Source organism: Cnephaeus nilssonii, assembly GCF_951640355.1.
Source record: "Cnephaeus nilssonii genome assembly, chromosome: 15".
NCBI lineage: Eukaryota > Metazoa > Chordata > Mammalia > Chiroptera > Vespertilionidae > Cnephaeus > Cnephaeus nilssonii.
In genome coordinates this window covers 30,324,096-30,348,175 of record NC_137086.1, presented here as the reverse complement: position 1 = coordinate 30,348,175, position 24,080 = coordinate 30,324,096, and the positions used below count along the sequence as shown (strand labels likewise).

Below are 24,080 nucleotides of genomic sequence, written 5' to 3'. Positions count from 1 at the left end.
AAACTCTCTAGAAAGCATGAACTCTAAGGATGTCTGCTCCAGCATTGCCTGTAACAGTGGACAAGCTAAGTGCCCGTCAACAGGACTGCTGAGTCACAGAACAGAGACCGACGCGACAAACTAGAAGTTCAGGGGTTCTTCCGACAGTCACAGTAGGTGAACGCCGGCCTCTGAGCAATTCAAGTCAACAAAAATGTATTGAGTGGTTTCCCCAGGCCAGGCTTTGTGCTGGGCATGTGAGGACAATAGTGAACAGAAGAGAATGTAGCCCTTTAGCCAGAAGAAAAAACAACACAAAGCCAGATTCTATATTGTCCCAATCCAGGCTGGTCCTTATAAGATTATCCTATATAATAAAACCCTAATATGCAAATCGACCGAACAGCGGAACAACCGATCGCTCTGACACGCACAGACCATCGGGGGCAGATGCTCAACGCAGGAGCTGCCCCCTGGTGGTCAGTGCGCTCCCACAGGGGAGCACTGCTCATCCAAAAGCTGGGCTCATGGCTGGTGAGTGTAGCTGTGGTGGCGGGAGCCTTTCCTGCCTCTGTGGCAGGCGGACATCCCCCAAGGGGTCCCAGATTGTGAGAGGGCGCAGGCCCGGCTGAGGAACCCTCTCCCCCACCCCTCCCCGACCCCACACACCCCACACACCCCACTCCACCACAAGAATGTCATGCACTGGGCCTCTAGTTTTTAATAACAACACTAAGGCCTGGCTCAGTGGTTGAGTGTCAACCTATGAACCAGGAGGTCATGGTTCAATTCCTGGTCAGGGAACATGCCCAGGTTGCAGGTTTGGGGCGTGCAGGAGGCAGCCAATCAATGATTCCCTCCCATCATTTATGTTTCGATCTCTCTCTCCCTCTCCCTTCCTCTCTGAATTCAATAAAAATATTTTTTTTAAATAACACCCATAATTTTTGTTTATAGCTTCAACTGAGGATCATTAAAAATTACACTTCCCAAAAGCATTGGGGTAAACTTTTGCATGAAAAGGAAGTAAATCTTTATTGAATCTTTCTTTGGCACCATATAATCACAGTTTAGATAATTTCTTGTTATTTTACTGTTTACTTTTCCTGAGATTTCTGTCAAATAGCTATAATTTCCTTTTGATGGCTTGCCAAAAATCAATAAACAATTTTACCCTTACTTTTGTAGTAAACTGCACTAAGAGGAATTGGTTTCCTCCAGAATTACTGAAACATTTTGTACATATTAAAGTAAAATTTTCTTACCTATAAATTACAAAAAAATTAACCAGGCACAAAATTAGAAGAAGTAATAATGGTTCAGTTCTATAATCCCAGTATTAATATAAAGTAGTAATCCTAGGTAAACCTATATAATGTCGTTATGAATAAACAAGATTAAAATGAGTATATTAATAGAAACAAAAATGTTTAGCATTCTTCCACATATGCTTCAATTTCTTTCATAATTTCACATACCTCAGGGATAAATAACATGTCATAAAATCAACTATGCTAATTAACATAGTATTTTCTGCTTATGGCCCAAATAAAATAAAACAAAGAGCCTGAAATAAATTTACTAAGTTCTAATCCCCCTTACAAGTACAATTTTTTCCTTGTCATTTTAGTCTTAAGTGGGAATAAAGTTCACTCATTACGTGGGCTTCCAACATACATGCTAGTTTTCTCATACCATAGTGACAAGCAAGGCTATAGCAGAAATGTTCATTTTGTTTTCTGTCATTTCACAAATATTTGTTTAGTTCCTGAATCAGGATTTTGGAACCCCCAAACAAAGCTAATAATCTAAATTTTAAAAACATAGAGAGAGTTTTGCCCTGGCGGGGTGGTTTGGTTGACTGGAGTGTCATCCCATACACCAAAAGGTTGCAGGTTCAACCCCCAGTTGAGGCGTGTATGGGAGGCAACCAATAGATCTCTCTCTCTCTCTCTCTCTCTCTCTCTCTCTCTCTCTCTCTCTCTCAAAATCAATCAACATAGCCTCGGGTGAGGATTAAAACAAAAATAGAGATTTTTAAGGCCTCATTGTAAACTTACAGTGTTCTGAATTCGTCTTCTTTTAGTGTGTATTTTCTGGCTACCTATTTTCACTTACTACTACCCAAACACCAGTCTAGCAGACCTTTTATCTTATTACCCAGAAAGCACACCGACTGTGAGGAGAAGGGTGCCCTTTGCACATCTGCTCCTATTGTGGTTACGAAGGGTGCAGTGGCTGCTCTGGACACGTGCAGACTGCGGACTCAGAAGCCACTGCACACAGGGGTCTAATTATGAAAACAAGGGAAGCATCTGATCCACCAACACAGGGGAGACAGTTGGCAAGGTTCTAAAATTATGATGATTTACACATGACCACACTTACCCAAAATTTTGCCTATCCCCTGAAGATTAACAAAGTCTCTTTCTAAAATCCTACAGTTAAAATCCCTAGGAATGCATGAGGGGAAAGGTCAAGGATTGGTGTTCATGCCACGTGAGCACAGGCTGGAGAAAACATGCGGCCTCTGGCGTGCACACGGTACAGGAGAAAAGTCATCCAGCAACTGACAACCTGGATCCATGCTAGGATGTCTTCTAGCGAATCCCTCCTGGACATGGCAGCTCTGTGTCGCCACTGGGGGTATGCTGCTGCTCAGTGCTTTCATTGATTTATTGCTGGGAACGTGATTTCCACTTTTTTGTGGCACCCAGAAGGAAAAAGCTAGCTGCTGAATTCGCTTCTGAGATTCAGGAGAGGGTTCGATGAAACTGGAACAGGTATGGAATTAAATGTACCTAGAAACAGATCATCATTTTCTATCTATAAAATAACAAACAAACAAAATACTATCACTTAAAGAGAAAATCTGCTCTGAAAAAACTAAGCTCTGAATTATGTGAAATTTGAGCCTATAATTGTTTGCAGTGTGTAACAGTCAGTCTACAAGGATTAACAGCAACAACAAAATAACCTGTTTTCCTTTCTTTTTCCTCTTCTGTCGTTTTCCCTCCCGAAGGCATTTAAACAGAATGCTGTGTAAGTCTTGAAGAGAAATAATCAGTCATTATAAAACCAGCTGAAATCACAAGCCTGTCCTTAGGAGAATAATAAGGTGGATTTTTCAAACCTCTGATTTGTTGCTCCATTAAAGCGGATATGCCTCTTGGTTAAAGATAGTTGAGGGAGTAAGAGACACAATTGCTCAACTTGCACCTTCATTCATATTCCCTACTGGAACAGATGGCATCTTGAGCGCGCTTAATCTCCCAGAATAGGTGACTCAAATCTTCCAGCTATCAAGAAGTGCTTTGGGCCAGGCTGGTGTGGCTCAGTGGTTGAGCGTCAACCAGTGAATCAGGTGGTCATGGTTCAATTCCTGGTCAGGGCACATGCCTGGGTTGCAGGCTCGTTCCCCAGTACAGGGCGTGCAGGAAGCAGCCAATCAATGATTCTCTCTCACCATTGATGTTTCTACCTCTCTCTCCCTTTCCCTTCCTCTCTGAAATCAACACAAATATATTTCAAAAATATAATAAATTTTTTTAAAAGATGTGTTGTGCCTAACACTTTCCCACTGCCTCCACATTTTCATTCTTACTCACTGTCCTAGCAATCTGGGCTCTGCCCCTGCACTACTTGAATGACAATGCTCTTCCCTTGATCCGTTTTGACTCCCAATCCAGGTCCATCCCTTTGCTGGGCTCCACAGTGGACCCCTCACCACCAGCCTTTCCACAGCACACAGACAGGCGTCGGCTCCTCCCTTGCCTTCCAAGTCCCCACATTCTCTCACTTCCTCTGCGTCTCTGCTCCTCGGGGCCCTTTGTGCTTCTTTTGCTCTCTTCTGACTTAAAGGTAAGGGTATATACCAGGTTCCATCTTTTTTTTTTTTCAAATATTTTTTTATTGATTTCAGAGAGAGGAAGGGAGAGGGAGAGAGAGATAGAAACATCAATGATGAGAATCATCAATTGGCTGCCTTCTGCATGCCCCCCACCAGGAATCAAGCCGTGATTTCCTGGTTCATAGGTCGATGCTCAACCACTGAACCACACTGGGAGGGCTCCAGGTTCCATCTTAAGCCCATCAGTTCACCTGCTCTCCTTTCATCTCTCACTTACGGCAATCACCAGGAGAGTCTCCTGGACGGCACTCAGTCAATACCTGTGAGATGAGTCTCACCCTCACCCATGCTGGGAGCCACCCATAGAAGAGACTCTCTAATCTGGGTCTCCATCCAATTATGTTCTCTGACCACCACCCCACTCCCATGAATGGGGTTGATACTGTTGACTCTAGTTTAACATTTTCACAAGAGGCTTCTTATGATTGTACTAGAGGCCCGGTGCACGAAATTCATACACGGGAGGGGGGGGGTGTGTGTTCCTCAGCCCAGTTTGCACCCTCTCCAATCTGGGACCCCTCGAGGGATGTCTAACTGCTCATTTAGGCCCAATCCAGGATCAGGCCTAAACGGGCAGTCGGACATCCCTCTCACAATCCAGGACTGCTGGCTCCCAACTGATCGCCTGCCTGCCTTTCTGATTGCCCCTAACCACTTCTGCCTGCCAGCCTGATCACCCTCTAACCACTCCTCTGCCAGCCTGATTGATGCCTAACTGCTCCCCTGCCAGCCTGATTGCCCCTAACTGCCCTCCCCTGCCAGCCTGGTCACCCCTAACTGCCCTCCCCTGAAGGCTTGGTCACCCCTAACTGCCCTCCCCTGCAGGCATGGTCACCCCTAACTGCCCCTCCCTGCAGGTCTGGTCCCCCCCAACTGCCCTCCCCTGCAGGCCTGGTCCCCCCCAACTGCCCTCCCCTGCAGGCCTGGGTCCCCCGCAACTGCTCTTCCCTGCAGGCCTGGTCGCCCCCAACTTTCCTCCTCTGCTGGCCTGGTCACCCCCAACTGCCCTCCCCTGCAGGCTTGATCGCCCCCAACTGCCCTCCCTTGCAGGCCTGGTCCCTCCCAACTGCCCTCCCCTGCTGGCCTGATCATCCACAACTGCCCTCCCTTGCAAGCCTGGTCCCTCCCAACTGCCCTCCCCTGCTGGCCATCTTGTGGAGGCCATCTTGTGTCCACATGGGGGCAGCCATCGTGTGTGTTGGAGTGATGGTCAATTTGCATATTACTCTTTTATTAGATAGGATGTCTCTCTCCATCTCTCCTTCCTGGTTTATAGCCTCCATGTAACAGAAAGAGAATGGCTTTGGAGTCAGATAGAAATGTGTTCAAAGCTGGGTCTGTGAATTATTCACTATGTGATTATACCTCTGAATTTTTCAGAATTACAGGTTGAAAAAATATATATGTAAAACATTTGTGCATATATATATATATATATATATATATATATATATATTAAAACTTAAGGTCTAGTGAGGTTTCTTTTTCTTTATTTCTCTTTAACTCCCTTTGCAAAGCTCCTTACATGCTTTATTTAATTGAGTTTTCACAGTAACCTATCTGAGGTCTAGAGGAAGAAGCTGAGGCTGGCTGGGTAACAACTAGTACGTGGTAGAATCAGACTCTAACCTAAGGCTGCCTGGCTCTGAAGCCCTAGCTCTTTCCACCACACACAGTCAAGTGCCTGCAGACCACAGAGGGGTCAGTATGCTGGGTGAGAGGGGTTGGGAACGCACAAATGGAAAATTAGAGCATAATGTGAGAAGTGCCATGAGAGAGGTACGGAGAAAATGCTGTGGGGTTTACTGAGGAAAGAGACATTGACTCAGCCTCAAGAAACCAGAGAGAGCTCGCAGACAGTTCACTGGAGTTGCCTCTGGAGAGCATGACTCTACCCCCCAGCGACTGGGCAGGGCACCCTAAGCAGCAGGACCATGTGCAGTCACTGCAGGGAGTATAGGGTGATGGGAGCAAAAGTGGGGGAGGGCGAAGGAGCACAGATATGGCAGGAGATGATGGCAAAAAGGCAGGGCAGGGCTATGTCCAAGTGTGTGAAGCCCATTCCAGAAGCAATACAGCCCTCGGGAGTTTTTAAGGAGGGCAGGGTCAGATCAGAACTGTCCTCTCCAAGGCTAATCCCAGTGCTGGCATAGTACAGGGATTCCGGAACCCAGGACCACTAGGGGAACCTTTCTTATTTTTTTATTTATTTTGGGTAATCCTCACCTGAGGATATTTTTCCATTGGTTTTTAGAGAGAGTGAAAGGGAGGGAGAGAGACACAGAGAGAAACATCAATGTGAGAGAGACACATCGATTGGTTGCCTTCGCACACACTCTGACCACCCACGGCTAGGGATTGAGCCTGCAACTGTACATGCCCTTGACCAGAATGGAACCTGGGACCCTTCAGTCAGTCCCCAGGCTGTCGCTTTTTCCACTGAGCCAAACCGACGAGAGGTGGGGAACCTTTTTTAAAAAAAACTTTCATCATTTGGTTAAGGTGGTGTCTGCCAGGTTTCGCCAGTGTAGTTATTGTTTGTCCTTTGTAATGAATAAATATTTTGTAGCAAATATCATGTTCCTTAACAAACTTTCACCACGAGTTATAACATCCATTGATTTTTCCAACTCCATCATTCCATTTATAGTTAGTAGCTGACCTTCTACTCAAGGAAGAGATTTCTCTTCTTCCCTTCAGTTATTTATGTCACTATAGATACATGACTTTTTATTTTATTCAAAGGATTGTAATTCAAGCTCAAATTATCCCAGAGGTGGCCAGTGACAGTCCCTCAAGCTGGCCCTTGTGTGATTATGATATCTCCCTTGTTCTTCTAGCACTGCTGTCCTTTCCAGCACAAGAGGCTGTTCCAGGCTCGTTTTGTGTTTTCCCTGCCTCCCCTCCCCCCATCTGGAATAAGCTTTTTTTAAGTTCTGATCCTTCTGTGTGAAGAATGGAATTTAGAAACCATTCTAAAGTTCTGGGTACTTGGTGTGTCACTGTCAGTTCTCTCAATGGACAGGGAAAGAAAAGTGTGTGTGTGTGTGTGTGTGTGTGTGTGTGTGTGTGTGTACATTTATATACACCTATCTATATTTCTATGGGAAATTTCTTTAAATACAGATTTGGGGGGCGGGGGGCTATGGCCAGACCTACTGAATCAGAATCTTTAGGAGTGGGCTCATAAATCTGTATTTGTTTAATGTTTAGCCAGGTTTTCAAAGAGAGGACTGACCAGGGGAGTGATAATGGGGGCAGAAAGACTAGTTAGGAGGCTACTCTACTAATCCAGACAAAAGTTCACAGGGCTGTGAACCAGGGCGGAAGCAGCAGGACAGAGAGGACATGCTCAGCTGTCCTTGGGGCCGACTGATAATGGAGATGAAGAGGGAAGCAGTGGCAGGCACTCCGTGTCTCCTGCGTAGACATCTGTCATCGCTGTGGCTTGAACACTGTCATTTACACAGAAAGCACTGAACAGGTTTATTTAATTGAACATCTTCTCACTTTTCTCCTATAGATTATATAGAAATCCAAGTGACATGCTGGGAAGAAAATAATTATAAAGCATTCAAGAATTCATCTCTCTTCCTTATATTTTATCATATAGACTAAAAAACTGAATGCTACTCAAGACAAGAGAGATGACTTGTGAATTCACTGTCAGCAGGCCAGGCCCTCACAGGGATGAACGTGGCCTGGCCGACGTGATTGTGTCTGTGTACACTGTGCATGCAGAATAATAGCCCTGGAAGGCTTTTTACCCAGAAGCAACCTCTGTAACCATGTCTCCCATTGTCCAGAGAAAAAGAGAGCTACAGTCGGCTGGAGATAAGTCATTAAGCTGAGATGACTGCTTACTATCACTGCAGCATAAAACTCACTGGCGCATGAGCAAAATATATAAAGGGACTGTAAGAAGAAAAGTGAAGCTAAAAGAAAATGACCCTTGGAATTCTAACTGCTATAATACGAATTTTAAAACCCAGATAAAAGTACAACCCAGAGAAAAATAATAATTCCCAGCGTTAATGTAGCAAAAGCAATTCATCAATGACCTTCTCCTTGCTAAATCCACAGGGCACTTTCCAGACTTACCCTGATACTAGTATATGCCCTATTGCTACTGTTGAAGGTCTCCCTGACACCCTCTCTGCTCTTGGCCTCCAGGACATTCCACTCTTCTGGTTTTCCTTCTACCCCTCTGACTGGTCCCCATCTTTCACAAGCACCTCTTTCTCTGCTGATCTCCTAAAAGTTCATCTCCCTCAAAATGCTAGCCCTGGGGTGGGAAGGGATCAACCAAAGAAATTATATACATACTAGTGGCCCGTTGCAGGAAGATTCCTGCAATAGGGCTTCCTGCTGTGCTCTCCCCTGCCCCGCCTGCTTCCCTTCCTTCTCCGCCACCCCGCCTGCTTGCTTCTCTGCAGCTTCGCTCCCTTCTGCAGCGCTTGGCTGCTTTCCACACTGTCTTGATATGCAAATTAACTGCCATCTTGGTTGGGTTAATTTGCATACTCACCCTGATTGGCTGGTGGACATGGCTTGGGTGTAGCGAAGGTGCGGTCAATTTGCATATTACTCTTTTATTAGGTAGGATATGCATAACCCAAGGATACAGACAATAGGGTAGTAAAGACCTGGGGTGGGGGTGAGGGCAGGGGACATACGTTATACTTTCAACAATAAAGATTTATAAAAAAAAAATGCTAGCCCTGGCCTCTTGTCTTTCCTCCATAAGTTGTCTAGGTCCATGGTCAGCAAACTGTGGCTCGCGAGCCACATGCGGCTCTTTGGCCCCTTGAGTGTGACTCTTCCACAAAATACCATGGCCTGGGCAAGTCTATTTTGAAGAAGTGGCGTTAGAAGTTTAAGTTTAAAAAATTTGGCTCTCAAAAGAAATTTCAATCGTTGAACTGTTGATATTTGGCTCTGTTGACTAATGAGTTTGCCGACCACTAGGTTATCTCATTCACTCCTAACACTCTCACTACAACTCCCACAGCGCTCTCCTGAGCAAGAAGACCCACATAAATGTATAATCACCTCTTGCATGTCCCACAGACATTTCCATCTAAATATGTTCAAAGCTGAACTTATCACCCCGAGCTTGAACCTGTTCCCCATTCTATTTCGGTGAATGATAACCACCATCCAACCAGAAACGTGACCCTACCTTATACCTCCCTTCTCCCCCACCCCTATTTCCAAACAATCATCAGGAATCTAGAATCTCCAGAATATTTTCATTACTTTCCTTGCGTGCTGCCATAATGATTTCACACCAGGATTACTTCAGGTGCCTCCAGACGTTCTCTCCAACAATCCATTATCTACACTGCAGCCCAAGGGACCAGCCCAGAGTTTAAATAATCTAACGATGCTCCTTTTTTCAGAAGGTGCTCTCTGACCGCCATCCCCTCCCATGAATGGGCTAGGCATATGTCCTGCGGCTTTCAGACATCTTGGGCTAACAATGATAGAACTGAACACGCCATATCCAGCTGCTCATTTATGAATATTGCCCTCATAAGTTCCTTGAGAGGAGGTACATATTGTTCATTGTTGGGTCCTCAGTGCCTACCTAGCACAGTGCATGACACATAGGACACTCAAGAAATCTTTGTGGCTTCTTAACTTAATAATCCATTTTACATTAAGGCTCAAAAGACCAACTCAGTTGGTTTTGTAAGACCAAGCTGGATAGTCATATGTGCTGAAGGCAAAGATAGGTGTGTGTGTGTGCGCGTGCAAAATGGATCATTAAGATAAGAAGCTAGTCTGCAGTCAAAGAAAATAAAAGCATCTATTGTCCAGAGAGAAGCGGAGATGTGAGTCCCTGTGATACATAGGAACACTTGCAAGAAAAATAAACAGGGAAAAAGACCAGCTGCCTGTTTACCGTGCAGTGCCTGAGAGGCCAGCCACACTCCTCCCTACAATTGAGTCCCCAAAGATTCTCATCACCTTATGATCCTTGTGCCTTACACTGATTCTCACCAGACTTAGACTAATTCTCAGACCAGCCTATTTCTATTTCTGCCTCATATCTCTGGCCAGTCCAGAGAAAGCTTCTTTCTGCAAGAAGATAGAGCTGGCCTGTCCCTCCCTCCTTCATGCCGATGGGAAAGGGAGTGGCAGAGAACCAGATGGCAATCCAGGAATCTTACAATTTCTGGGTTGGGGCCATCCAGGTGCCTGCCTCCCACTGGGGAAAGAAAGGAACGGGCTGATAAAGGAGTAGAGTTTGAGGGACACCCTCTCTGACCACACCCTCTGCTTTCTATACCACCTCCACCCCCCTCATCTGTCTCCAGCAGCAAGGCTGAAGGCTGTAAATTCATTCTTAAAAAACAGGACTCTTTGGGAGTACACAAAGGTATATAGACTATTGCTGGTCCCTAAGCCAGCAGTTACTAAATACTGCACTGGCTCCTCAAAGTATAAGTGGTTACATTCTTTAAATATATAAAAATCTATATATCCTTCATAGGATCTAACAGCATCTTCACAAACATGGGATAGAAACCAAAGCCTCGGATTTCTATTACTTTTAGGTTAATCATTTTTTAAAAGTATGTTTTTATTGATTTTAGAGAGAGAGGAAAGGAGAGAGAGAGAAACATCGATCGGCCGCCTCCCGCATGCACCCCAATGGGGGATTAAGCCCTCTGGGCATATGCCCTGACTGGGAATTCAACCAGTGACCTTTCCGTGCACAGGACAATGCTCAATCAACGGAGCCACACCGGCCAGGGTTGGGTTAAACTTTTTAATGGTTGTTTCCATTTCTAGGTCCCCAAATGTTCAGTATTTTTTATGTGAGAGGAATGGACACCCTGCTAGAGAAATTCAAAGGCTATGGATGTCCAAGACAATTCAATGGGGAAAGAATAGTTTTTTAAACAAATGCTGTTGAGACAACTGGATTTCCACATGCAAAAGAATGAAGTTGGAACTCCTACCTCACACTATATATAAAAATGAACTCAAAATAGATCACCTGCCTAACTGTCAGAGCTAAAACTATAAAACTCTTAGAAGAAAACATGGAAATAAATCTTCATGACCTTCAATTTGGTGATGATTTCCTAGCTATAACACCAAAAGGATAAGCAACAAAAATAAATAAATAAATTGAACATCAACAAAATTTAAAACTTTTGTGCTTCAAGAGACACCATCAAGAAAGTGAAACAACTCACTAAATGGGAGAAAATATTTGCAAATAATATATTCAGATAAGACACATTGACAATATATAAAGAACTCTTAGAACTCAAAAAAATAAACCAAATAGAAAATGGGCAAAGGATTTGAATGGACATTTTCTCCAAAGAAGATATATAAATGTATTCATAAAAACTGATCAATGTTATTAGTCTTTAGGAAAATACAAATTAAAACCACATGATGGCTTAGCTGGTTTGGCTCAGTGGATAGAGTGTTGGCCCGCAGACTGAAGGGTCCCAGGTTCAGTTCTGGTCAAGGGCATGTACCTTGGCTGCAGGCTTGATCCCCAGCCCTGGATGGTAGGTACGCGTGCAGGAAGCAACCAATTGATGTACCTCTCTCACACTGATGTTTCTCTCTTCTCTCTCTCTCTCTCTCTCTCTCTCTCTCTCTCTCTCTCTCTCCTCCCTTCCTCTCTCTCTAAAAATCAATGGAAAAATATTTGTGGGTAGGGATTAACAACAACAACAAAAACCACACAAGATACCACTTCACACTCAGTAGGATAGCTATAATCAAAGAGACAGACAACAAGTGTTGGTGAGGATGTGAAGGAATTCAAACTCTGATACGATGCTGGTGTGGTGATAAAACTGTTTGGCTGTTTTAGAAAACAATTTGGCAGTACTTCAAAATGTTAAACCACATAATTCAGCAATTCATCTCCTTGGTATACGTCTGCACAAAGTCAGTGGACATACTCTTCCACTGACCACATGACAGGCTCACCATCTCCTTAACTGGTTCCAGCCAAGGCCTGGCTGGTTCTTTCCTTAGGAGAAGGAACAGTAGGCTGCGTGCCAACTTAATTTAAATAAATGATTCTATTCATTTAAGAATTTAATAACTATATGGGTTATATTATTCAAAGTCTATTTCACTTGCGGGCGATATGTTTTGGGTTGAAAAAAAAACACAACACTATCAAGCTCTGAAACATACCAATGAGATCCCTAAAATGTTGCTGTGTAGAGTGGCCTGTGAACCAGCATCAGCATCCCTTGGGAGCTGTTTAGAAATGCAGCATGTCAGGCCTCACACTTGACTTACTGACATCCTATGCACAATGATATTTGAGAAGAACTATCTGCTCTCAAACACTTTAACTACATTGAAAGGCCAATCCACATACGACAAACTCAAGCTAAACCTACAAGAGGAGCCTGACTACCGAGGACAGGTAGTCCACGGGTTAAAGGGTGGCTTTCTGTGCGGCTCCAATCTATTGGGCGAGTGTCAGTCCCAGAAGCAGAGCCAGCCAGTCAGCCTCCCCAGCTGCTTCCTTCTTCTTTTTGGAGGCAATAGTGTCACCTACATTGCAAAAGTGTTCAGATCCGCCCCCTAGGGCAGCCCCACTTAGAGATGTTGCTATGGAACATTTTTCCACTTCACCGCAATATAATCTACATTCAAACTGGCCGTTGGTGGTGAGGCTAATGTCATTCTTTATAGGAGCGTATATACCAGTGCAATGTTTTTCAAGCTTTGGAACAACCCATTATATGGTAACCATATTTTTAAAATAAAAATATGGTCACATATTTAGAATTTAAAAGAGGCCTATAAAATGACAAGAACAAGGGCACCCATGACAGTAACTGAACAAAATGTTGGTGACTGTCCTGGGGAATCTAGGACATAGGGTGTCAAAACCCGTGAGGCATTCATCACCGGGATGAGAATTCCAATGACCTTGGTCTTTCTCTGGAGACCTACACCAGAAGTTGGGGCGTACCAAGTTCTCTCCCACCCTGGTGCCTTTGCCTGTAACCTCTCCTCTACCACAGCAGCTTCACTTATCTGTCCCTTCTCATCCTTCAGGTCTCGGCTGAAACGCCAGCTCCATAGAGAGCTGCCCTGGAAACCTTATCTAAGGTAGCTCCCATACCCCCACCCAATCCAGTTCCTCTCTATGGTCATTCTCTTCTTAGTATTAATCACAACGATGTTCACCTTTTTTTTTTTTCTTGTTCATTCATTACTGGCCTCCCCCACCAAAACAGGGGCAAGAACTCAGTCATGTTCACTGTTGTACCCCCTGCACCAGGTACATTCTAGATGTGAAATGAGTTTTTGATGAATAAGCAAATGAGAAAGAATAATATGTACTCAATTTAGAGAATAAATCTTAATAAAAATCAGCAAACACTCTATTGTTTATTAATAAGAATAACAATAAGATCATTTATGAACAGACCATAACCTTCCATCAAAACCTTTCACTTCATTACACTTACCAATGAACAGTGAGATCCAATGAACAGTAGATGGTATCACTGAGTGACTTTGCTTAAATCTCTTTCCCTCTCAGAGCTCTACCTATAAAATGAAAGACTATCTCCCAGTGTTGGATAAGAGGGGAATTCAATAAGATGGCTACATATATAGTCTGCTACAGAGCAGGCACTCAACGCAGTATGGGTTTGATTCTTTATAGTTATGTTTCCCAATTTCAAACTCATCAGGGGACGAAAGAATATGAAATCACATCTCCAGGCCTTCATGTGAACCTGTTTGCCCAACACTCCAGGCCCAAGCATGGCTGTTAGACCCCTCTCTCAAAAGTAAAAAAAAAAAAAATTTAATTTTATTTGCAGCACCAGATTATTTTAGCTATGTTGCAATTTAGACATTTCTTAAATGTCTCTAGTAGATCATTGCTTCATGTCATTGTTTCAAGCCAGTGATTATCTTCCGTGATGAACTTGAATGTGGTTTCATTTCTAGAATGAGTTCTAGCCATCTGCTTCAAATACTCTCGATTAGAGCACAGGATTGATAAACAGAATTACAAGAAGAAACTAGCTCACTAAGTTCTGGTTAGAAACAAGGCACAGCAGTAGGAACCACCGTGATTAAGAAAAATAAGAGAGTCTGTAAAGCAGTGAAGCAATGACTTTGGGCTCTGGAATCAGAGCGACTGGGGTACCAAGTCGCATTCTACATTCTTCTAATTAGTGACCATAGGCAAGATCTTTAACCTTTCTGTGCCTTAGTTTCTTCACCAATAAACTGGGGCTAACAACGGTACCAACACCATGGAGCTGTTAAAAGGGTGATGAGATGGATCTGTACACACATTGAACAGTGAATCTGCACTCAGAAAATGCTGGCTGTCGTTATTAAATTCATTCTCAGCCTCAGGATCTTATATACATTTACAAATGAAAATATTCAGAATGAAAGAATGGCACTAAGTGACACATATTAAACGAGCAGCATTGGTCTTGTAAGATGCAGAACTTCAGGATGCAAGGCACCCCTTATCTAAGGATGGTAAAGGTCGCCTGGGAGAGATGAGACTGAAGCAGATGTGGATACAAACGGGTGAACACTTAATATTTGCCAAACACTGTGGGCACCTCCAAAAGCTATAGAGCAGATACCTTTAAACACCTATTTTATAGCTGAGAAGTAGTTTCACTGATAACAGCTCAGACTCACAGAGGTTTAGCAATTTCCCCCAACTCATCCAACCAGTGGTAGATGTAGGTTCAAAATCAGGTCTCTCTGACAACAAAGTCCATGCTCTCACCACGATGCCACTGGGTGGGGAGAGGGCACAGGGGAAGGAGGGAGAACGAGGAGATAAATCACTCCAGCACAAGGTAGGAAAGAACAGAGTGATCTTATTATATGGCAAGTGGAGAGCAAACAATTTATGATTTTAAAAAAGAAAGGGTCCAGCCGGTGTGGCTCAGTGGTTGAGCATTGCCCTATTAACCAAGAGGTCGTGGTTTGATTCCCAGTCAGGGCACATGCCCAGGTTTCGGGCTCGATCCCCTGGGGGTGGGGGCGTGCAGTAGGCACCGATCAATGATTCTCTCTCATCATTGATGATTCTATCTCTCTCTCCCTATCCCTTCCTCTCTGAAATCAATTAAAAGCATATTTTTTTAAAAAATGAAAGAAAGTAAAAATGAGGGTAGAAAGGTGGGTTATGACGAGAAAGAACAGAAAGCTAAGGAATTTGAACTTCAGCCTATGGGGAATAAGGACGCATTGTTCTGGCCCTAGCTGGTGTGGCTCAGTAGGTTGGGCGTTGCCCTGTGCACTGAAAGGTTGCCAGTTCAATTCTGTCAGGGCTCGATCCCTTGGTGGGGGCCTGCAGGAGGCAGCCGATCGATGTTCCACTCTCACATCAATGTTTCTCTCTCTCTCTCTCTCTCTCTCTCTCTCTCTCTCTCTCTCTCTCCCCCCCCCTCCCTCCCTCTCCCCCCCCCATCCCTTCCTCTATCTCTTAAAAAATATCAATAAAAATAAAATATTTTTTAAAAGGAATCATCGTTTTGTTTTTGGTATATGTGTGTTTTTAATTGAGTACTACTACTGCCACTACTAAGTGCATTTAATGAGCATCAACTAAGGGCGGGCGAGGCTCCATGCTAAACCATCTGCACACATTCTTTCTAACAGTGACAACTATGCAATGTAGGCATTGTTATCCCTATGTCACAAATAAACAAGACCCTGAGAGGTGAAGCCACTCACTCAGACGCCTTCAGTAAGTGACAGAGGGGGGTTCATACTGAGTGTGTGCAAAGTCAAAGCCAGTGCCCTTTCCCCTGAAACAGGACTGCAGGAAAACCACCCTTGGTATGGAGAGCTAAAACGTAGGAGAAAATGGAGCCAGGCAACTAGTCAGAAGCAATACAGAGATCCGCAGTGGGGAGATAAATGTCTCAACCGAGGCACTGTGAAAATGGAAGGGAGGTGACAGAGAGCACATGTGTTCATGACCTTTTCTTTCACTCACTCCATTTCTCTGTCATGATCTGCTACCTGAAGTAGAAACCAAGTTAGCTACTATTCCAGTCTCTGACTGTCCTTGCCTTCAAGCCCTGATTTGAGTCTGGTTATTCACCCAATAGCAAACAATATTACCAGGGCTAAATATGGCATCATCCTCTAATCTGCTATCTGTATTGAAAAGTAATCATTCAAGAGAATAAAACTAAGCCTCCACATACAATAGATCACATCACGCTTCACATATCTACAACTTGCTAAAAATCTGACTTAAACACATAGTCTGTCAAGTCAGGAGGACACATGCTGAGCTCTGCCAAATCCTACTATCATTAAGGTTCATCCTGATCTCAGAGGCCACACGGTTTTATAAAATGGAATGAGGTATCTATTGGGGGGGGGGGGGTGGCTGCTTTCTAGTCAATATTCTAGGAAAAGTAGCACAATAAGCAGTAGGAGCAGTAGGAGCCCTGACTGGTTTGGCTCAGTGGATAGAGCGTCAGCCTATGAACTGAGGGGTCCCAGGTTCGATTCCGGTCAAGGGCATGTACCTTGGTTGCGGGCACATCCCCAGTAGGGGGCGTGCAGAAGGCAGCTGATCGATGTTTCTCTCTCATCTATGTTTCTAATTCTCTACCCCTCTCCCTTCCTCTCTGTAAAAAATCAATAAAATATATTTTTTTTAAAAAAAAGAAAGAAAGAAAGAAAGCAGTAGGAAATGTATGCATCGTGAATATATCTTTCAAACTAATACAAATGCTAACTGGACAATTACTTATATTATCTCATTTAATGGACTTAAGAGTTAGAAGTTTTAGTATCCCCCCCCAAAAAAATATACTTGCACTAAAACCTTGATTATAGTCCTTCTCTTTCAATGGCAAGTTTCAATATTTTAAGTGGAAAATCAATAGTATAGCTAGGATACATAGAAGTGAGTTGAAATTCATAAAGGTAAGAGTACAACTGTCCTATCCATACACACAGTTAATACATAAATATTCCCAACATTTTGCAATATTAATTTCAAACATCTAATATGTTTCTGAGATGAAAATGATGAAAGAAATGGCACTAGAGTCCCACATTCTAAGGATAAAAACAAAGAAGGAAGATTTACATATATTAGATAAAGCAAAATTTTAAAAAGCATAAACATTCTAATTTTGCAGCTATTACTTGCATAATGATCTGTGGTTTGTATCTTTTAACCTGTTGGAGTTCATTTTATTCCTATGTACAAAGACATACATGCACACTAAAGAATCCTGCTCACCTGTGCATACTCAGATCAACCAAATATGGAACATTTAGCAATAAAGTCCTTTCTCCAAAGGCATGCTTACTACTATGTCACTATTCAGTGTAATATATAACAACCTTAATAAATAGACCAGACATTAAATTGATTTTTTTCCCTCTTCATCAAGTGGGGCTCCCTGCAAATCCAGTTATACAAAAAATTTCATTCATCTTTTCTTCAAATCTGAGTGTTTCTTTAAGCCAGATATCATTACATCCCCGCTAGTCCAGCTGCCAGTCACAGCAGCAACTTACTGCAACTCCACCCTTTTCCCACCTTCAGTTTCAATCGTGCATTTAATTTTTTCCCTATTATAGAAAAATTAGGTTAGGAGTTCAAATCCTCAAAGTAGTTAAGTGAACTGTCACATATACATTATTTAACCCCAGGGAATTGTCTGTTTAATTGCCACTCTCTCCCCTCCCGCAAGGACTACATCTTATTTTGATGGTGTAATGGAAAGCACTGCATTAAGAAAGAGCAAAAACATAATGGGTTTAAATTTTTAAACATCTAACCTTTTCACGAGTCACTGCTAATCGCTTGCACCTGTGCCTTTAATAATCAGCCTGGCAATTAGGGAGGCAAAAATCCCCAGGACAGAACTAGTAGGGATGCCCCAATCACAGCCATTGCCACTTCCGGGAGAGAAGAACAGCTATTTTTGGCATATGTGACATGAAGGAAGTTTTACGTTAGTTCCACCAAATCCTGAGAGCAATAGAGCTCCTCGTACTTAAAATCTTCATCTTCTAAAAGTCAAGATTTTTTTTAAAAACTATATCTTTCTATATCTTCAAATATTAAGTTTTGACTACATTTTTCAACTTGAGGTCTCAGGTCGGGGGAGGGGGGAGGGGGAGAAGGCTCCAGAATAAGCACAATACTCAAGGCAGGGAGGGGAGCTAGTCTTTAAAATAAATTTCTCCCCGGGAGAAATGAAGACCCTTAACATTACACCCCTTAACCGTTTATCTCATTATGAAAGGCAAACTTGGAGCACAAGTGGGAACATCCTGGAAATGGGGTGGAAGTGGTTCCACATCAGTGAGCACACGCGCTTGGAAGGTTCAAATATGCTCTGTCAGTTGTAAGTCCGTCCTCAGCCAGTCATTTCCCTGTGGGCTGAGGCCCCCACATCAGGGGAACCTTCCTGAACCGCCCATGGCCCAAAGGGATTCCCGGTGAGCAGCGTCTGGACCACACCTCTGGTCACGCAAGAAGCTGACCAGGGCTGGAGGGATTGCGGCTGCTCCAAAGAAGGAAGGACAGGGCTGGTGACCAAAACATGTTCCTCTACAAATTCCTCGGGAGAACCCCTAAAATGGCTAGGCATCCCAGCGTGTTCTTGTCCTCAGTCCTGGCCACCCGCCACCAGAGGTTGGTCATTCTGTGGGGCTGACTGGGAGGATTCCGTGGTCCGGCAGCTGCCAGCCGGTGACAACCTCAGCGATGTGGTGGTGGAAGCATCCATTTGGGGGTATAAATAAGCTTTCAGGCATTAAAACACTGCTACGTGAAAACATCAGAGAACAAACTCCCCACCCACTGCAGAAGAAATTTCCCCAGTTTCAAAGCATCTGGGATGAAGATTCCAAATGACCTGTAGCAAAATTTTTAGATTTTTTTTTTTTTAAGTCCTCTTGCTTGCTGAGGAACCTACTGAGAAACCTCCCAAAGATGATACCCACAGCTCAGGTCACGGGTCCTACATTTACCTCGTTAGCGAGGGAAGGAGAAGTGTGGGATAGTTAGTTACCCAGGATCCTCCTTCCACTTGTAGCAAGAACGAACAGCCCAAAAAGCATCCGGACACTCAACTCCCTAGAGGTCCAAAGCCCTCCGAGGAAGACAGAGAACTCTCCCCGCCAGCCTGCACCCCAGCCCTCCTTCTGCCCTGGCTTCACCACCAGCAGCCCTTCGGTGACTCCATGCGGCTCCAGAGGAAAGCCTTCATTGCACGGCGCGCGCCCGGGGCTGACCCCGGGAAAGCCCGGTGGGTCCCCCTTCTCCCCACCCTGCCAACCTCCCCCCGCAGCCCCTCCCCGCCACCTCCCCCGGGCACCCCCCCCCCAACCCCCCTTACCTGATAATGTCGTCGTTGTGTCCCAAGAAGAATTTCTGGCTGTGCTCGCGGGTGTTGTAAACCACTCCGACCCCGGCCACGAAGTAGACCACCTCCTTGCCGGCCGTGTAGTACAGGTTGTTGCGGCACTGGTGACCCCGGTACCCGTAGACCCACTCCAGCCGGAGCTGGCCGCTGGGAGCCGTCCGATCCGCCATGATAAGCCGACCCCACGGCGCCCCCCCGGCCGCCCCCCGCGCGCCGGTCCGCGGCCCCTGCGCGCCGGGTCTGTCCTCGCCAAGGTCCGGGCTGCGGAGGACCTGCAAGGGCTCAGTGTGCAGCGCCGAGCGCTGATTTCCGCGGCGACGCACAGACACAGCCCTGCGCGCCGGGCGCCACCATCATCCGCCGCCGCCGCCGCCGGAGACGAGCCGCCGGTGCGCGGCCGCCAGACCCCGCCGGGCGCCCCGGCTCCCTCTCCGCCGCGAGGCGTCTTCGGAGGCGCCGGCACCCGCGCGCGCACGCCTCACTGCACCTGCAGGCTCCGGCCCCCGGGAGAGGTTCTGGGGGGGGCCGCCCCGCCTTTTAAAGCTGGGATCCGCATATCTGAGCACTGATTGCCCAGTTCTCTCCCCGAAGTTTGCAGTGCGCGGGGGCTGCCCGGCAGGCGGCGGGATTTATTCTGTGACAGCTTTGGTTTGACAGGGAACCCGGCTAAGCTTGGCCATCGCCATCCTCGGATCCGAAACCGACGGTCTATATCCAAGATGCAAGAGCGAGGGAGAAAGAAACATTTTTTTTTTTTTTGCGTAAGTCACCCGGTCCAAGAAAATTATCCACAAACTACAAGTTTTTATTAATTATTATTATTATTATTATTATTATTATTATTATTGTCAACTACTCCTTTCAACCTCCAGACTCATCTCCTTAATAATATGAAATATGCCCTAAATGATGCTGGCTGGTGGTTGCTGATTTGAAAGAACATTTGCTGTTTTCCCATGAAGCCAGGGTGAATATGCAATGGTCATTTTTTTTTTTTTTAGATGCTCCAATTAGTTGTTATGTATGTGCTTAAAATTCGTGTCCTCCGTGAACCCTCTCTTGGCTGGGAACACCATAAAGAACTTAGCAGTTCTTACGAATCACCAACTCCAATTGCAAGCGTCATAAAAGGTTTTTCTGAATCGGAGGAAACGAGACACGAGTGCAGTTGCTGGCAGGAGCGCTTTACCCACTAATGCTCCAGGTCAAAGGAAAACCTAAATAATGAACAAGTGGCAAAAATCGTGTGCCTCTCCCCAGGAAGGTCTGCGCTAGCTAGTTACGGACGGGGTCCCGCGGGCTCAAGGGTCCCACCTCTAGCCCAGCGTGGGGCGGGGACGCCCGCGAAAACACTGGGGACCGCGAGCCCCCCCACACGCACGCGCACGCACACACGCGCGGGCATCGGCCGCCGTGGGTCCAAGGGATGCCGGCCCCCAGGGACACCCCGGCCCGCGAGCACTGCCGCCCTGGCGGCGTGCGGGACTCCCACACCCGATCCAGCCTCTCCCTCAGAGCATCCCCGCTTCTCTCCGCCTCTAACCTCTGCTCCGAGCCGGTGCCGCCACGGGCGAGCGAAATCCTCTGCCTGCCCGCCCCTCCCCGCCTCCCGCACCCGAGGTTGGGCTTCGTCACTGGACGCAGGGGAGACGGGTTCCTCGTCTAGCCCGGGCTCGGGAGGCGGGGCCACAGAGCCGCTTGCGGGAACCCTGGCGGTGGGTTACTAGGCTGGATCGCCGCACTTGGAAACCGCGGCGATGCACCAGGGCTCTGGGGCCGCCCCCTCCCTCTCCCGGCTCAGGTTGCCCTCTTCCCCGATGCATTCTGGGAAGTGTAGTCCCCTGGACGCCAGCTCAGTCGGGGAGCTCGCGCAGCCGGGCCACACGTCCCAGGATTCCTCGCGCCCAGAGGGGGCCCCGCAGAGAGGCCGCTACCGGCGTCCTAGGCACCTGCGGTTCTCCCGCTGAGCAGAGGCAGCCGCACCTGGGGCGACCCCTTGCCAAAGCTCAGCGTTCCCTGCTGACAGAGGTGGCCTGCCCGCGTGCGTTTGCATCTATGGGAAAGAGCAATGGCGCTGGAATAGAGACAATCTCTACGGCCCACCTCCAGAGTTTTCTTCTGCACCAATCCCTGAGGGTTTCTATAGCCGATTCAAGCCCAAATTTATTTCCCACTTCAGTTTTCCTTTTCATTCAGATGGGTTTTATTCTGTGAAACTGCAGGTCTGCCAGGTTTAAAGAAAATGCTATGTAAGAACCAGCGCCTTCCCATGAGCCGCCTCCTAAGTTAGAGGACGTGGGTATCTATATATATAAAACCCTAATATGCAAATAGACTGAACAACCGGTCGCTATGATGTGCGCTGACCACCAGGGGGCACACATGGAACAAGGCGGGCGTCAGCAGCAGGCAGCAGATCACAGAACATGGCAGTGTCGGCCACAGCGGGATGGTGGAGCAGGTGAGCAGGGGTGCCAGACCAAGGCAGGGTGCCGATTGCTGTCATTAGGGCGAATCTCTGGTGGTTACTGAAAATTCTTTGCTCCCACACCATGGTCCCGCCTGGCACTTGCACCTGCTGCCAGCGCCGGCTCCACTCACACCCCAATCGCTCGGTGCCATTAGCGGGTGCGAGCTGCGGCTGCTGGCCTGATAGCCCCTGAGGGCTTCTCCACCTCCCCCTGCTCCTGAGGGGTGATCGGGGGAAGCAGCCACCACTCTCACCCGCTGCTGGCGCCCATCCCAGTCGCTCCGCACCATCAGCGGGTACGAGTGGGGCCAGCGTCCTCAGCGCATGGGGGCAGCGGTGGCGGGAGTGGGGCTGCTGGCGGGGGCGTGGAGGATGGGCTGAGACCTGCCCCTGTGCCCACCGCAGCCTCACAGCCCACAGTTCCTTTCAAGGTGCATGAATTCATGCACTGGGCCCTAGTTTAAGGATAACTAGATTTTGTAAGTGGGAAGGTGTTAAAGCCATGAACCACCAACCTTGGCCCTAAGACACAGAAGCCGGGACATGTCTCCTACTTGTGAACTATGAATCCCACTGTATTGTGGAAGTAGGCTGTTTCCAAATGTGGCCACTTCAAAATCCCTGTGACACAAAGACTGCAAAAAGGATGATAGAGGGGGCGTTTGGAGCGTGTTCTTTCCCTTCTCTCAGTGTAACCGTTTACTCCGTTCTTCAACTCCCCCAAGCTTCCAATACAGCTCTCCGAGTGGTAGGAAAGCCTAAGGAAGATTAGAAGTGCCAGAGTATGGATGAGCAGTTGCTGCCTGCAGCAGTGAAGAGGGTGTGAACTGGTCTCATCCTTCTTTTTAAGGAAACAGGAGTCTACAAATATGTGAGGTGGCACTGAGCTAGCCAATAAGCACACTGCAACAACAACAAAACAAACAGAAAACATGCCCTGAAAAAGATTTGAGACATAAGCAAAAATATAGATGATCAATAATGCCATGCCAGCCCAGCCTGCATGGCTCAGCGATTGAACATCAACCCAGGAACCAAGAGACCACCGGTTCAATGCCTGGTAGGGCACATGCCCCAGTTGCGGGCTCGATCCCCAGTAGGGGCATGCAGGAGGCAGCCATCTCTCTCACTGATGTTTCTATCTCTCTATCTATCCCTCTCCCTTTCTCTCTCTCTAAAAAATCAATAAAAACGTATTTCTTAAAAAGTAATAATAATAATGCCATGCCATAAGGCAGTGCCAATGAGTTACATAGAGACAATAAATTCTAAATAAAAAATCAGCAGTGGAGAGCTTTTCAGCTATAATAAGTCAGGAAAGACTGCATGGAGCAAAGAGGAAATAAAGAAAGATTTGAGATAAGTAAAGATAAATTGAAAGAGTGTCCCACACCAGTCTATGGGATAAAAGAGTAGGTGCAGGAAAGCATTTAGACACTGAATAGAATCGGTGCAGGAGAGAATTCATGTAAGATAAGAAGACATAAGCCTGAGATGTTAGACTGGTTAGAGATGAACCTAGAGGTTTGTATTATATCCTTAAAACAATGAAGAGCCACTTAATTGGTGTGTGTGTTTTTTAAAGAGGGTAATCACAGAAACACTAGTAGTAGAAGCCTACGTAAGGTATTAGAACCTTACAGTCATGCTTGAGGTATTAATCAAAGGTAGTGGCCATGGTCCAGAGAGGAAAGGAAATTTCCCTGAGAAAACGTGAAAGTATCTGAAAGGAGTCTCCTAAACAAATGAGATGGATGTAACATGACATGTTCATTTTCTCAGTTATCATATATAATAAAAGGCTAATATGCAAATCAACCGGATGGCGGAACAACTGGTTGCTATGATGTGCACTGACCACCAGAGAACAGACGCTCAATGCAGGAGCTGCCCCCTGGTGGTCAGTGCACTCCCACAGGGGGAGTGCTGCTCAGCCAGAAGCCGGGCTCCCGGCTGGCAAGCACAGCAGCAGTGGTGGGAGCCTCTCCCGCTTCCACTGTTGCGCTAAAGATGTCTGACTGCCGGGGAGTGGGCCTAAGCCATCAGTTGGACATTCCCTGAGGGTTCCTGGACTGCGAGAGGGCACAGGTTGGGCTGAGGGATCCCCCACCCCCCAGTGCACAAATTTCGTGCACCAAGCCTCTAGTCTTAATTAATGCTACACCAGGTTGTCCTTTTAGTTAAATGAGCTGGAGGAATAAGTTCTGGGCCTGCCACTTACAGTGTTACCTTAGGCAAATCACTAAACCTCTGATCTTAGTCCACTCATTCAATAAAGTATAACAATCCTCACCCGGATAGTTGTGAGAATGAAACA

The 24,080-nt window shown here is 46.1% G+C and overlaps 1 protein-coding gene across 1 annotated transcript in view; it reads right to left on the bottom strand.

Annotated features, from left to right (window-relative positions):
• Nucleotides 1-19,463, bottom strand: part of EML6 (EMAP like 6) — a gene marked incomplete at its 5' end in the record, with an annotated part of 200,028 nt that extends 180,565 nt beyond the window's left edge. The window contains one exon of the mRNA XM_079792522.1: nt 19,267-19,463. Coding sequence (XP_079648648.1) covers nt 19,267-19,463 — 197 coding nt within the window. The remainder of the gene's footprint in view (nt 1-19,266) is intronic.
• Between the last annotated feature and the right edge of the window lie 4,617 nt (nt 19,464-24,080).